Source organism: Aspergillus pseudoviridinutans, assembly GCF_018340605.1.
Source record: "Aspergillus pseudoviridinutans IFM 55266 DNA, scaffold_4, whole genome shotgun sequence".
Taxonomy (NCBI): Eukaryota; Fungi; Ascomycota; class Eurotiomycetes; order Eurotiales; family Aspergillaceae; genus Aspergillus; species Aspergillus pseudoviridinutans.
The window spans coordinates 663603-677593 of NW_025091284.1; the positions used below are offsets into that span (position 1 = coordinate 663603).

The window sequence follows — 13991 nt, forward strand, 5'->3', positions numbered from 1 at the left end:
AGTCAGGCCCTTGATAGCTTGGAAGAGGAACTGTACTTTGAACATCTCAAGTGTAATAAGAGTATATTATCCATATGAAAGCAGAATTCATTGCGTTCTTCTTGATTCCCTTTAAGCACTCCATAAGACCTGATCTACAGTGAAACAACTACCGCAACCACTACTATGTACCAAATTTCTTTAAAGGCAACGAAAAGCGTTGCAGCTCCAACCTCGTCAATTGACGCAGCTCATGGTGACCGTCTAGTGGAGCGCGATGCATACGACGCCGCAATGTTGCGCTTCATCAGCGACATGGAACTGTCCTCAATGTACGCGGAGAAGATATCACCGCACCCTATTCTCATGCCGAGAAGCTTCATTGAACACCTGGAAGAATTTCAGCATCTGCTGTTTGTTGCTATATCAAACATCCTGGATCGATGGTGGGAGGACAGTGAAGCCGACTTTCCCCGTCGCATGCCATTGGAACCGCACGAGGAGAGTGTATTGAAGGTCGGCACCCTCCTGTGTTCACTGTGCCGCAAGGCTTACAATAACCGATGTCTAGTGGGTTCATGAAAGGTCGAAACAGAGCCTGATGCCACGTTACAATGAGCGCCCGCTCCACTGGAGGCCGGACCTGCTCCTCCCGGCAGGGGCAGATTCCAACACCAGCTTACCGTTCAAGATCTGCGAGATCAACGCTCGTTCTCCCTTCAACTCGATGATCAAGAGCGTCTGTATGTTCCATGCAGCGGCTGCAAGCGAAATAGCACTTCCGGATGGGTTAGAACTCGCTTCGACCGCGGACAAGATGGTGGACAGTCTGGTCTCGCTCTTCAATCCGGACCTCCCTCTCCATGTTATCTGGCACGAGGGTATCACTGACCCCATCGACGCGTTCAGTTCCTTCTACAAAAAGCGAACAGGCAAGATACCGCGAGTGATCCGCGCGACAGACCTACGTCTCGCGCCGGATTCTTCATCCCCGACGGGTCGGATTCTGTGTTGCGTAGCCTCGGCCGGATCCGCAGAAAGTCCAGACGGCCAGGGAATCGCATCCCCCACAGGCGAGCCTCTGGAACGAATCTATCAAGTCGGACTCCAGCTGTCGCATCAGGATTACAGCGACATCTCCTCGGAAGTGCTACAGCAGCTCGCCGTGGATGGAATCTGCGACCTGCGCAACATCTTCCTGGTCAGCGACAAACGCATGCTCGGCATAATCCGGCAAGAGCTGGACGCTCTCGTGCACAAGCAGCACGTCTTTACGGCTGACCAGGCGGAGATCCTCCGACAGGGCATCGTGCATACCATTTTGCCCAGCTCCGATGACATTCGACTCCTCTTGCGGCAGATCCGCGAGGGTTCCGTATCTAAGGATAGCTATCTTCTCAAACCTGCCCGAGGACACCGCGGAATGGGAATCTTGCTTGGGAAAGACTTGGGGCAGAAGGAGTTTGAGGGTCTCCTTGAGTGGCTGGCGGACCCATTACTGCCTGCTGACAAGAGATACGTTGTGCAGCCTTTTATTGAGCAGGCTTTATTTGGTTTGACGCTGTGTGATGATAGCGAGCCGCAACAATGCCGCATGACGGGAACATATCATGCCATTGGTGGCTGTTTCGCTGGGTTGGGCGTCTGGAGGGCTGACAGCGGGAGCGTTTGCTCTCGATTCCACGGTGCCTTTAGCATTCCCGCAGTTATTCCTCTGACGTGCCAATAGCCTATATACATTCTATCTATGTTCACGGATACCTGTGGAACATAAAAGTCTGAGCACTTGAGCTTCGCCAATTGGAGAAATAAAGAAGACCACGAGGCGATACCACATTTTGGCCCCCGACCCGTATATATCATAATGCCAGCCATCAAAGACGAGAAGTCCTAAGCCCCTACAATGTTTGACAGGTCTCCATCCCATGTGTTCCCAACAAACCGAACTGGATCGGTCAATATTTTGCCGTTTGGATAGCGGAGAACTCTGTTCAATACTAGTAAACCCCAGCTGTTGCATATTTCTTTTTCTTTTGTTTTGACCTGTTCCATGTTATGCACCAATCATTATGAGGAGGGCTGAGGGTGGAAAGCGGCACACATTTTTGCAAATTCTGCCCGTCTTCTGTATGCGGAATTGATTGATACCATTTGTCATTACAGTTGTCTTTACTGGTATTTATTTCCACAGAGGTTGCCATGTCGATCCAGCTGGGTCTTCTTGTCAATTTCATTGCTCCCAACTAACTCCTGTTATTTCAAGTAAGATATTGACCCAGGCAAAGGGATGCATGTAGATATGAAACCACAAGTTGAAAAGGCCTCAACCGCCCGACTTGCAAGCATCACCTTTCTTTAGAATTTTGTTTCATATCATTATCTTCCCCTTCTGTCTCACTCTCTGCCTTTCTCCCCCATCCATTCACCTCTTCTAGCCCAGACAGCGTCTCGCAATATGGGAAGTACAGGCACATTGCCCCAGTTAAAGCAGATCGCAGTAGCAGCATCCAGGCAAGGTCAGCTTGTGGTCGTGGACGACCTACATCCCGACAGACAACAGCATGAAGAAGACTTGTTTAAGTCAGCTTTCACTACGCCACACCCTCACGTTGGCAAAGAATGGAGTGATGCCGATCGTGTGTCCCCGTACCCTCTCCTAGTCCCGGAATATTTTGTCGAGAACGCAAAGCAGCTGCAAGAGGCACTTGCGATCGCGGTGGCCAATATCGTGGAGCGGTGGGCTGAGCCGAGCGATTCGCTGTGCCAACGCATGCCGCTGCAGCCTCATGAGGATGCTCTTCTTCGGGTAGGCGTACTATCCCAGAGCACAGAAACCTTGCTGACTTCTGACGCAACAGTGGATACACCGAAAATCCAAAGAGGGCGTTATCCCACTGTTTAAAGAACGCATGGGACACTGGAGGCCGGATATCCTGCTCTCGAATACAAAGGAGGGAGATTTATCATTTCGCATCTGCGAAATCAATGCACGGTTTTTCCAAAACTCCCTCATGTATTCAATGCAAGCCCTTACAGCTTGTTCTCGAATGCTTTCGGATCACCCTGTGTTACAGCCAACAGCTGATCCTGAACATTTGCTTGATTGTCTTTGCGGTCTTTTCGATCCCAGCTTGCCGTTCCACATGTTGGTTGGCTGGGGTAAGCCGAAATTGTCGGAGGCAATCTGCAAAGTATTGAGAGAGCGAGCGGGAGTCTCAGCAAGGGTCATTACCCCCTCTGATCTGCGTCTCCTCCCTGATGACACGTCTCCTACTGGGTACAGCCTGTATGCAGTATGCAGCAAGCCCCAACTTGGAACAACTGCTAGTCAGGATCCCACCCATGACAGCCTTGAGCCAGTCCGTCAGGTCGGACTATACTTGTACCAGGACGAGTTCCGCCGTCTAAGCATGGAGATGCTCCAGCATATAGCACTCCGGTGCGTGAACGATATTCGAACTATTCTCCTAGTAGCCGACAAGCGGATTTTAGGGGTCGTTCTCCAGGAGCTTGACACCCTGGTCAATGACTACAAGGTTCTCACCGCTGAACAAGCACGCATCTTGCGAGATGGAATTGTTCCGACAATTCTTCCTGGGTCTTCCGAACTAAAAACCTTAATCTCACAAAGTCGCAGCAACCCAGACCTAAAGAACGAGTACATTATCAAGCCATGTCGTGATGCGGAAAGTGTCGGTATTTTGTTCGGAGACGAGCTTTTGGGCGAGGAATGGGAACGTCTGCTTGCTGATATGCAGGATCCGCGACTTTATCCTCACCAATTTCAGTATATTATACAGCCTATTGTCCGTCAACCCGCCATCAATATTTCGCGCGAGGTGGACACAGAACTCGGCGATATGAACATTGTCGGCCTCTATTATGCTTTCAATGGTCGTTACAAAGCTCTCGGTGCATGGAGAGCGACACATGGGCGACTCTCTTGTTACTCCAAAGGCGGATTCAGAATCCCCTCAGTGACCCTGAAGTAGCTGGTTGCCAGGTTCACCGATCTGGGTCTTGCCAAACGGCTTAATTGGCTTTCTATTGTATCAGACGTATTCATCCAGGTCCAGTCGCTCTATAGTCGCTCAGCATCCAACTTCTCCATTTCAATATTGTCTTTATTTCCACATGTCTTTTCTTCGGCCAAGCGTTCAAAATGAAAGCACCTGCTATTGTTCATGGCAAATATGTAGATATACGGCCCAAAAGACTTTCGGTTCTTCGTCTTCTAATTGGGTGGTGCAATCAAGGAACCATACTTTTCAGTTTGTGCAATTGCTCTCCAAAAAGCAGCTTCAGCCATAATGGTTTGAAGGGTAAGACTTCTTTTGGAGCATGGGCCGAGGTCAACCTTTCAGATCGAGTGACTGTTGACGGTGAATATCAACGTCTTGAGGATCTAGTGTTGGATATTGAGAATTGCCAACTCTTGCTGCATAATGATGCTGTGCCCATCCTCCAGGTATCTAAAATTGTGACAGCCCATGTATCTTTTTTTAGTCTCGTTTTGGAGCCACACTGTTCTGAAGCCCTTGAAAGGTCTTCGATACTGGAATCTAACTAAGCAGTGAGGCGGAGGGTCATGGCTCCAAAAGATATTTAGAGATCATATACTGTAAGCAGGTGTCAAGCTCCTAAGCTTGATCATCAACAAGATGGCTGCACTTCTGAGTTCGGTTCGAGACGCTCAGATTCACAGGGTTTGGCAGAAACCACTGTGGTGTTTGCTTGCACACACTGATGGTTCTTCAGTTTCATTTGGACGACGGCTCGCACGGTCGGCTAGACACGTTACAGGTACTTGTCCACACCTATGGCAAGCGACAAGGCCTGCAGAATGTCTGTGCAAGGGTGCAACTTATGTTGGGATTGCAGTGGTTGACAGAGTACCCTCATGACTCCTGGCATCCTCTTCTAATGTCATTTGACCTCCGTTCTCCACTACTTTGAGAAGGACGGATTATTCGCACACTGGAATGATTTGTACGGTTCGCGCGATGTCGCAAAGTATGTCGACTGAGGAGTGGCTCTCGAGCCCGGTACATGCGTGGTGTCAGTCAACTTAAGCATGCATTGTCATTTGCAGACATGGATTTTCCAGACTCGATGAAGCCTGTGCGGGATGACAGCATATTTGACTTTTGGACCTGTGCTGATAGGACTGTGCTACCTCGGCCTTCATCAACAAAGCCTGACGGATACCCATGGTCTGACCGATATGATCGAGAGTATGCAACACCCATTCATGGAGGTCATCTGACACCCCAGTCGCAGTTGCAGCCACCGCAAGGGGGTACATCAACATGAAGACACCACTAAGCGGAGGCATTGCGTCGTTTCTGTTGAGGCTCATATAATCTCTTCTGTTGAGACTCATATAATCCAGAAACAGAGGCTGACTTGCGGCAGCTACGCAAATATCGACAGCCATCTGAATAATCGTACGGCTGGCTTGGGCCGTCCGTAGTATTTGCTCCGTTGGGGTAGCGTATAGGGGCGCCAGGTGTAATATCAGCTCATTCACCAGGAGGCGGCCCACGAGATAGTGTATTAAAATGCGCGAAGCCCAGACGTCCTCATAAAGGTGGAAGCGACCATGGAAGTATTGTGAGGTGTCTGTTGAAACTTTCTCCATGTAACCAAACTTGGCAGGAAGGCTAGTTGACCAGACCTCGAGTTGCATTTCGCAGGCCAGTGCATCCGTCAAAGCGTTGCCTAATGGTTGATCATTGCGATCAGCGAGGCAGGCCTGCAGACGGATGAATTTGAGGAGGATCTCGATCAGTGAAATGGCAGGAAAGTCATCGTCGGCCTCAACCGGTATATCCGGCGCAGACCAATTTTCTAACTCCAGCGGAAAGCGTCCTCCGGTCTGAAAGTATTTGAAAATCCAAGTAAATGTGAACATGATATGAGAGCGATGGTTCTTGCGGAAGAAGTCACGCGGTGACCGATTCCGCAAGGCTGCTGCACCTTGCAAATGCACAATCCACGATAGCTTTGATGTCGGGGTGGCGTCGACAATCTGTATCGACGGACGATCAGAATCATTATCCCCTACAGGGGGATTGGTAGCTGCGTACCTCAAATAGAGCCACCATCAAAATCATCTTCATGGTACCCTCCAGTAGGTAAGCCTTCTTAGATCGCAATGTGTTCTGGATTACTCTGATGGCTTGTCCATACCGCTGGCGTGCTCCACGTAAGATGGCCTCGTCCTTTCGAATATTCGAGAGAGCAGCTAAACCGACCGAAGCGACMGCACTTCTCAACGTCTCGTTTTCACTGATCCGGTGCATAAAAGGAGATGCAATGGGCTGAGGTGGGCACCGGCCGGCCCAGGCGTAAGTGGAGAAGTGATAGACGAAGACTTGAAGCCCAAGGTTGTCCATGTCAAGGCATGGCAAGGTTGAGGGTAATGAAGTAGCCGTGGTAGTCCAATGACCAGACCTCATAAGCTGCAGATCAGGTAAAGAAGCGGCATCGGACCCTGCATCCTTTCTTTGAGCTCTGGATCGGACCTTGACAGCTGTGGCTCGTCTGATGGTGCGATCATTCTCGTCTCGGAACAACAGAGGGAGCTCATCCCGGTAGCCCACACATTCCTTGCCAGCTCTTATACACTGGGAGCAGGCAGGGATGGCCATGTCACACTGTCAAGTCAGCAAGGTTCCTTGTCCTGCTGCGGAAGCTCGCCTACTTTGATGCGTCTCTGGCGGCACCCAAGACAAAATTTGCTCGGACGACAACAAAAAGGCATTTTTGTCGCTGCACGGTTGATGGATTCGATGTACTCCCTGATTAAGTGAAAAATGTTTAGGAGAGTCGATCCGTATGTTGCCAGTCTTAGAAGATGTGGATCGGCCAGATGTGTGGAAAAGATCGATCTAGCCTATTGCTTGAGAGCCGCAGATATCAGGCTATCAAGCATCATCCTCAGCCACACATCGACTGCCCGAAAGGAGACTCCTTTCCTAAGCTGGAATGTCGTGGATGATGACATGAAACATGTCCGTAGACAGAGACCGATGAAAGAGGCGATGCTGACCCTAACCCTTTTAGGCAGTAGGCTGGCGCCCACCGCGCTTGCCAAATGAGGCAAGTATTTCGTCCTCGCTAGCCCCAACCAGGATAGCCCCTTCCATATGATTGGCTCTCCAAGCGAAGTCCGCTGACTGAGACGGAAAGGAAGCCTTCTATTGGCTGGAGGATTGTCTCTTCAGTGCAGCTCTTGTCTCATCCAAAACAGCTGAAGTTTAGGATTCTTCAGGGGAACGGACTTGGTTGCGAGATAGAGATCAAAGCTGCCTAAAAATTGAAGAGTGTGGCAGTGTCCCGAAATACTTTCCCTTTCTTCGACACTACGCGTTTGTGTCCGACTGCCGATCCTTCAATGGCATTCGTTTCATGATGGAGTTTAATATATATATGAAGACGCATTATGGAACAACAGACAACATAGACTTTTCTCCCAAACTTTTAATTCTATAACGAATATTGCCTATTGTATCAATGCATCTGCTACGGGAATACAAAACGTCCTATTACCAATACAGCCCTTCTTTAGGTGCTGCTGTTGTCTTTGCAATCTTGTACTCGGCCACCTTTGTCCTAGCTGTCTTTCAATGGATCCGTTACAGAGCTTGGGTATGGATCACCATGGTTATTGCAGTAGCTAGTAAGTGCGTGCTTGTGTTACTGGCAACTATCACCACTAATATACCACAGTGGAAGCAATAGGCTTCATTTCCCGCTCTATATCCGCCCAGCACGTCTCTGAACGGACTCCTTATGTACTGCAATTCTCTCTTATCATCCTCGCGCCTGTCCTGATGGCAGCTTGCTGTTATATCCTCTTCGGTCGTATCCTCTTCCTCATCGTCCCAGCTGAAGCACGAACCTTTCAGCTCTGCTGGGTTCCTCCTCGCTTTATCACTCCGATCTTCGTGGGCTTTGACATCGTGGCCCTGCTGCTTCAGCTAGGCGGTGCAGTCTTGATCACATCTGTCGATGATACCAGCAGTGATGCAAAGGACAAGTTTGACCACGGTCGCAACATTGCACTGGTTGGTGTCATAGTCCAGTTGATCGCGTTTGGGCTGTTCTCCATTGCTGCGTTTCGGTTCAACTTCACGTCGAAACGGTTTGCCAAGTCTGTCGGCGAGCAATTCGAAATGCTTGAGAGCAGGGGTGCAAGACCTGGTGGCCCGAGGAAGAGTGACAACTGGAATGCTCTGCTGAGAGTGGTCAACTTCTCCACTTTGATGATCCTTGTGAGTGTTCTTATACAGCATTTTCTCGTGTTGGACCATCACTGACTATTGTCTGCAGATACGTTCTGTCTACCGTCTGGTTGAATTTACTGAAGGCAAGAATGGATATATCAACCTGCATGAGTGGTGTCTGTATATCTTTGATGCTTTGCCAATCCTCCCATGTGCGGCATTGTTCGTCTACTGGCATCCTGGGAAATACCTCCCATATCTGGGATTTCGGCTGCCGAAGCATGCCCGGTAGAAGCTGATTGACCCGTTCCATCATTGAGGGAGAGATGGATTTCACAAAAGTAGTATCGGTCTATTATTAATGGAAGTCATGAAAATACCTGGAATGTCATCAACTTGCATTTTGGGATGATTGTATGATATCTATTCAACTGCGTTATACTAGAGTAATATCCTTCAACTTTATATCTACAACTTGCTCTCCACTCATAATTCCATGTACATACGCAGCCCCGACCAGCCGGAATTCGTCTTGCGTCTCGGTCCCTCTTAGTACCATCGCGGCCCCCGCGCCCGCCAAAAGCCATACCTCATCCCCAACCTCCATCGCGGCCGGTCCCAAGCCGAGGTACCGATTAGCAGTGACAAATAGCCTCCGTCGACCATGTTTCCGTCTTAATGCATTATAAAACTCTTGTCCTTCTCTAGGAAGCTGTAATGTCTCGCTCTCATCCCAAGGCAGCCATGAGGAACTGTAGTATGCTTTCTCAACTTCGTCAATAGAGGGTGTAAATGATTTGTCTTCAGCAATTCCAAGAAACTGCAACTTATACAACAAATGAGTTAATGTTTGGCGATCTGGCTGACTGAGATTCGTGTGCGGGTCTGCGACAGCACGTGTGAGCTCCTCTACAGACAATTCCGAGAGAGGTGGGCTCGACCAGGTCTCCCGAACGTGGTACGAAGCTGAGAGGAGATTAACGACATTCTGCGGATCCTTTTCTGCAGCGCGCATTGTTTCGGCAGCTTTGACGCAGGCGAGACTGCACACCATTGCTTTGAACATGTCCCCGTATGACGGAGGTGCTGGCATTGACCCGTCAAGCGCCTGGTCCGCGCAGAGGGTGCGCCACAGCGTCTCTGTTCTCGTTTCGCCGGTATGGTATGGAACTGGGAGCAGCAGAGTGAGTTCTAGCCACCTTTGGTCGAAGAACATGGATATCTGGCCGGGTCCACTCGTAGTGTTTCCTATCGCGAGAACCGAGTCAAACTTGACACCAGTCACAGGAAGTTTGTTCCACGGGGTACCAATGATAGATCTCATGGGTGTATCCCCAGCCGCATGATGATTGGCACACATCATGTTGCAGAAGTTCGTGCTGTAATCTGGTACCCAAGAGGGTAGATCCGCGATATTTCGGAGGGACTCGTCGTGGACAGCGGAGAGAATGCGCAACTCGCCTGCCTTCTGGATAATCTCCTTCGTCGCTCGGGCGAACACCTCCCCTACGGACTGAGAGTAGTCCGGCTGCCAATCGACAGTGCCACCCTCACGGAGCAGACCGTATAGCCCAAAAACCTTATCCCGAGGATCAGTCGCGTTGAAAGTCCAGGTGTCGAAGATGAGATTCTCTAGCGACGGCTCTCGAGGAACGGTGGCCTTGTCGCCCATCTGCAACCGCTCCCGCCACTGAGTGAGATATACGACCTCGCTTTCGAGAGCTGACACTGGCCGATGGGGCGCAATAAACGCAGTTGACGTCGGTCGACCCAGCAGCTCTTGTCGAAAGTAGATATGCTGTGCTACGGTGTGGAATGCTTTCCATGGAATTTCGTGCCTCCCGCAGTAGCCCATGATGATGTCCGAGAGGATGTTCTCCTGGACGATCCAGAGCCGTCTGAAGTAGGAACGTTGAAAGAGGGCCGCGATGGATCCCCACTCTTCCATGGAAACATAGGGGATCTTTGCAGCAGCGTAGACCTCTTCAGGTTGCTCTCTATATGGTTGTATCTCCGTGCTTCGGATGAAGTCTCCTGCGGCGGTGTCCAGTTTCTCGATCGTCTTGATGGCCACATCGGTGTAGGAATCTTCAGGCCCGAGCCAGACGAGCGTAAACGCTGCGTTCTTGTATATCTGATCCATGATCGCAACCTGCGAACCCCTCTCGGGGATATCATTCTGGTCGATACAAATCTGGTCGATCCAGCACCATCTGTCGGGACCTTCAGGCCAATCTACTCGCGGCTCGAGTCTTCCTCCCTTCTCCTCGACCTCCTCCAGACACTCGATAATCTCCGTATAGTCACCTTGCCTCGCATAGTCAAGCGGAGTATTCCCCCGATTATCCGCAATGCGCGCATCCGCACCAGCAGAAAGCAACAACTCGACCCCGTCGCGACTTCCCACCTGCGCCGCGTAACTCAACGGCGTAACCCCCCATTCATCTCTGACATTAACATCTACGCCAGAACACAGAAGCGGCTGAATTAGTTCCTGCTTCCCCGCGATAGACGCCCAATGAAGCGATGTCCGGAAAAGTTTCCTTCGATTACCGCGGTTGCAGAATTTTGCCCATGCGTCTCTGGGAACGGAGACGAGCGCGTCATACGCATTTCGCGTGACGTATAACAACTTTCCGTTGACAGATATACGCTCTTTGTGCTCTGGAGGATAATCCTCTGTGTACCTGTCGTGCGTTTCCTGGACCTGGGCCAGTTCGCTGTGCGGGTTGCCCMACGTGTAGGACATGGCATGGTACAAAGGCGCATCATTTAGATCGACTGTTTTGATGGTGCAGTGTATCAAGCCATTTGGGTCTTTCTGGTCGACTCGTAGGAGTCGGATTGATGTGGGGTTGGGCAGAGGGTCGTATTCATATGTTTGCTGGGGCTGGGGACTGACGTGAGACATCCTATTCCTGCCAGTGATAGTGTCAATTCTTGAGTGTTCTTTAACTGGAGGTCACTGTCTTTCTCAACTACAAATATGCGTCGAGGGGTAACGAGGGACACATCCTGATTCCAGACACGCTGGTCTGATGGCTCGAGGGAATACGAGATTCAATATCCAAGAGATGGACCTAGACCTGTCTTGGCTTAGGCGCGTTCTCCTGTTACCGTGAACAGACCTGACCGATGTGATAAGGTGAGCCAGTCTTCCCTACCATCGATAGACGTGCCCGTTTGGTTGATCTCTGTCTCTCAATCACAGTGGTCCGTTTCCAGATCAGCCAAATAGGGGAAGATCCAGAAGCCAAGAAATTCCTGAAGCAGTTGGCGCGTCATGATCTGGATGATGTGCTATTTGTGACAAGTGGTAGGTCGTTTATGAACTTGCTTGTCATAACGATCTAGTGCTAACATGGGGTATTCCAGAACGGCTAGATACCCCAAATCTCCGCGACAATGATGCGAGACTCGAGCAATGGGTGCGTTGGCTTCTTCCTTATGACTTTGCTTGATACAGCTTGTAAACCTCCTTATGGGTCTGATTGTCGATGCACAAGCCGGATAATGTAAAACGGCGCAATCACACTGGCAAGATCATATGTCATCATGCTCTACTACGACTAGAACTGGACTGTGCTTCTTCGTCTGTTCAGTGCACTGGGATCTCTGATAATGAAACTCGCTTTTTACCTCTTAAATACAGAGCTAATAACCAAGACAGTGCTGCTGTAGGATAGAAGTGGTTAGGTTACTTAGTTGCAAGTCTATGTACTTGAATAACTTCGATCTTTGGAGACGGGTGATAAGAGAACAGATCCAATCAGCTTTCAGGAGGAATGTTGAAAATCTCACTCTGCTATGGTTGTGGTCTTTGTGTGAAGATCTCTGGTCTTGAAACAGCACCAGATCGAAAGGAAAATCAGATGCTGGCTGATCCCCAGTGGCTACCTCCGGGCAATCAACTAAGCCCGAGGACGCACACTCTGCTGATTATGGAACACGTCCTTGGGATCCACAGCCGCCTTGACCTGTTCCAGCCGGCGTAGGTTCTGCCCGTAGTAGTTGTACCTCGCCTCGTAGTTGTCCTCTTTCGGATCCACACAACCGCCATACTCACCATAGTACGCCGACGGAGAAGCACTTTTAAGCACCTCGTTCAGCCCGTCGAGGAACCCCACCGTCGTGTTCGACACCTTACCAGTGGTCCTCGCATACGAAAACAAGACATACGACGCATCGCGGTGTACCATTGCCGTCTCCGTCGGTGAGACCTCGGCCACCGCGCCGCCGAGGGCCTCGAAATTCAGCGCCCACAGATCGGTCCCGTTCTTCGCAGTGGCCAGGTATTCGAACATGACATCGGCCAGGTCGTCGGGGACAATGCCCTGCGGAGGAACGAATAGAGATTTGGCGTAGAAGTACGCCGGGGACGCGGTGCCGGATCCGTCGACCTGCTTGCTCAAAAACCTCGACACCTCGAGGAAGTTAGTCCAGACCTGTGCGCTGGTCGACTGCGGCGCAGCTGGGAAACGGCCGGTGATGTTCACCGCGTCGAACTCCGCCTGGGTGCCAAAGTACGTCCCCGCCAGCACTATAACGCTAGGGGTGACGGTCAACGTCGGGGTCAGTTCCCGCGGTAGGGCCGGGTCGGCGATCCAGGCCTGCCAGGCTTTGAAGACCTGGGCCCGGGACGCCACGTCCGGCGCCGTCCAGACATACGTGTAAGCGATGATCGACGGGGGTGCGGGGGCAGTGCGGATTTTGAACTCGGTCACGATGCCGACGCTCGAGGCGGCGCCTCGCACGGCGAAAAAGAGATCCGTGTTTTGGGTCTTGGACGCCCGCACGATGGACGAGTTGGCCAGGACCACCTCCGCCTCCTCCACGAAATCGAGGGTCATCCCCAGCTGGCGCGACGCGACACCGAGGCCGCCCACCGTGGCATGTCCGCCGAGCCCCACGGTAAACGTCAGCCCATGCGGTGCGTGGCGTCCTCCTGCGTTGTACATCAACTCAGTGACGCTGCCGAGGCGATGGCCGGCGCCCAGGGTGGCGGTCCATGTGGTTTCGTCCATGCTGAACTGCTGCAGGTTCTGCAGGTTCACGGATAGCTCTCCGGTGGTGGATCCTTGAATTTATTGTCAACATGCGGACATCAGATGAACCTCGTGATACAACCGCTGCATACCATAATTGCCATAGCTGTGCCCTCCGCTCTTTGCTTGCACTTTAACACCGGCATCTGCCGCGCACTTGACAGCCGCTGCCACCTGCTGTGCATTCTGGGGGTAGACGACGGCGGCGGGCTTCACGGGGTAATCGAAGTTATACGGTGAGACAGCGTTGGGATAATTGGCTTGAGATGGAAGGACAACTGCACTGGAGTTGCCCCCAACTGATGCCAGTAGGCATGTTGCGAAAGCGCTGACTGCCTGCATACTGGACTTGAACATTCGTGATTGACATGCTGTCCGGTAGTCCCGTTGCGAGTGTTTTTATATACAGTTAACAAGGGCTCGTATAGCTGACAAGGATTCCGTTCCCGAGGATACGAAGGAACTCGGAAACAGAGACTCGTCCCACATTTTCACAGGGAATAAGAGTATAACTCCGGATTCCGTGCACTTGTCTTTGAGAAACTCCGGTGTCCTGTTGGACGCTGGCCGGAGTTGTGTGCGATTTGTCTCAAAAGGATTTGCAAAGTCAACATTCGCTGCCGAAGGAGAAATAGGTGGCCAATAAGCTTATAGCAGTGACTCCTAAGGTCGACATGTTAGCCTGCAGCCGGAGATCTGTATGTAGCTCACAGGGAAGCAGAACAACCTTCTATGG

General features: G+C 51.1%; 6 protein-coding genes across 6 annotated transcripts; 3 read left to right on the forward strand and 3 right to left on the reverse strand.

Moving 5' to 3' along the window:
* Positions 1–165: 165 nt before the first annotated feature.
* Positions 166–1708, forward strand: Asppvi_005668 (uncharacterized protein; the record flags this gene model as incomplete). The annotated part of the gene is made up of 2 exons (XM_043301584.1): positions 166–495; positions 551–1708. The coding sequence occupies 2 exons, from the start codon at positions 166–168 to the stop codon at positions 1706–1708; spliced, it is 1488 nt and encodes a 495-aa protein (XP_043157519.1).
* Positions 1709–2434: 726 nt separating this feature from the next.
* On the forward strand, positions 2435–3971 carry Asppvi_005669 (uncharacterized protein; the record flags this gene model as incomplete). The annotated part of the gene is made up of 2 exons (XM_043301585.1): positions 2435–2785; positions 2838–3971. 2 exons carry the CDS (start codon positions 2435–2437, stop codon positions 3969–3971), a joined length of 1485 nt encoding a protein of 494 aa, XP_043157520.1.
* A 1076-nt stretch (positions 3972–5047) lies between these two features.
* Asppvi_005670 (uncharacterized protein) lies at positions 5048–6632 on the reverse strand (the record flags this gene model as incomplete). Its single annotated transcript, XM_043301586.1, has 2 exons — positions 5048–6010; positions 6069–6632. 2 exons carry the CDS (start codon positions 6630–6632, stop codon positions 5048–5050), a joined length of 1527 nt encoding a protein of 508 aa, XP_043157521.1.
* A 1012-nt stretch (positions 6633–7644) lies between these two features.
* On the forward strand, positions 7645–8502 carry Asppvi_005671 (RTA1 domain-containing protein; the record flags this gene model as incomplete). Its single annotated transcript, XM_043301587.1, has 3 exons — positions 7645–7663; positions 7714–8258; positions 8317–8502. 3 exons carry the CDS (start codon positions 7645–7647, stop codon positions 8500–8502), a joined length of 750 nt encoding a protein of 249 aa, XP_043157522.1.
* A 144-nt stretch (positions 8503–8646) lies between these two features.
* Positions 8647–11121, reverse strand: Asppvi_005672 (Ankyrin and HET domain protein; the record flags this gene model as incomplete). The annotated part of the gene is made up of 1 exon (XM_043301588.1): positions 8647–11121. One exon carries the CDS (start codon positions 11119–11121, stop codon positions 8647–8649), a length of 2475 nt encoding a protein of 824 aa, XP_043157523.1.
* A 1000-nt stretch (positions 11122–12121) lies between these two features.
* Asppvi_005673 (FAD-binding oxidoreductase) lies at positions 12122–13597 on the reverse strand (the record flags this gene model as incomplete). The annotated part of the gene is made up of 2 exons (XM_043301589.1): positions 12122–13287; positions 13348–13597. The coding sequence occupies 2 exons, from the start codon at positions 13595–13597 to the stop codon at positions 12122–12124; spliced, it is 1416 nt and encodes a 471-aa protein (XP_043157524.1).
* Between the last annotated feature and the right edge of the window lie 394 nt (positions 13598–13991).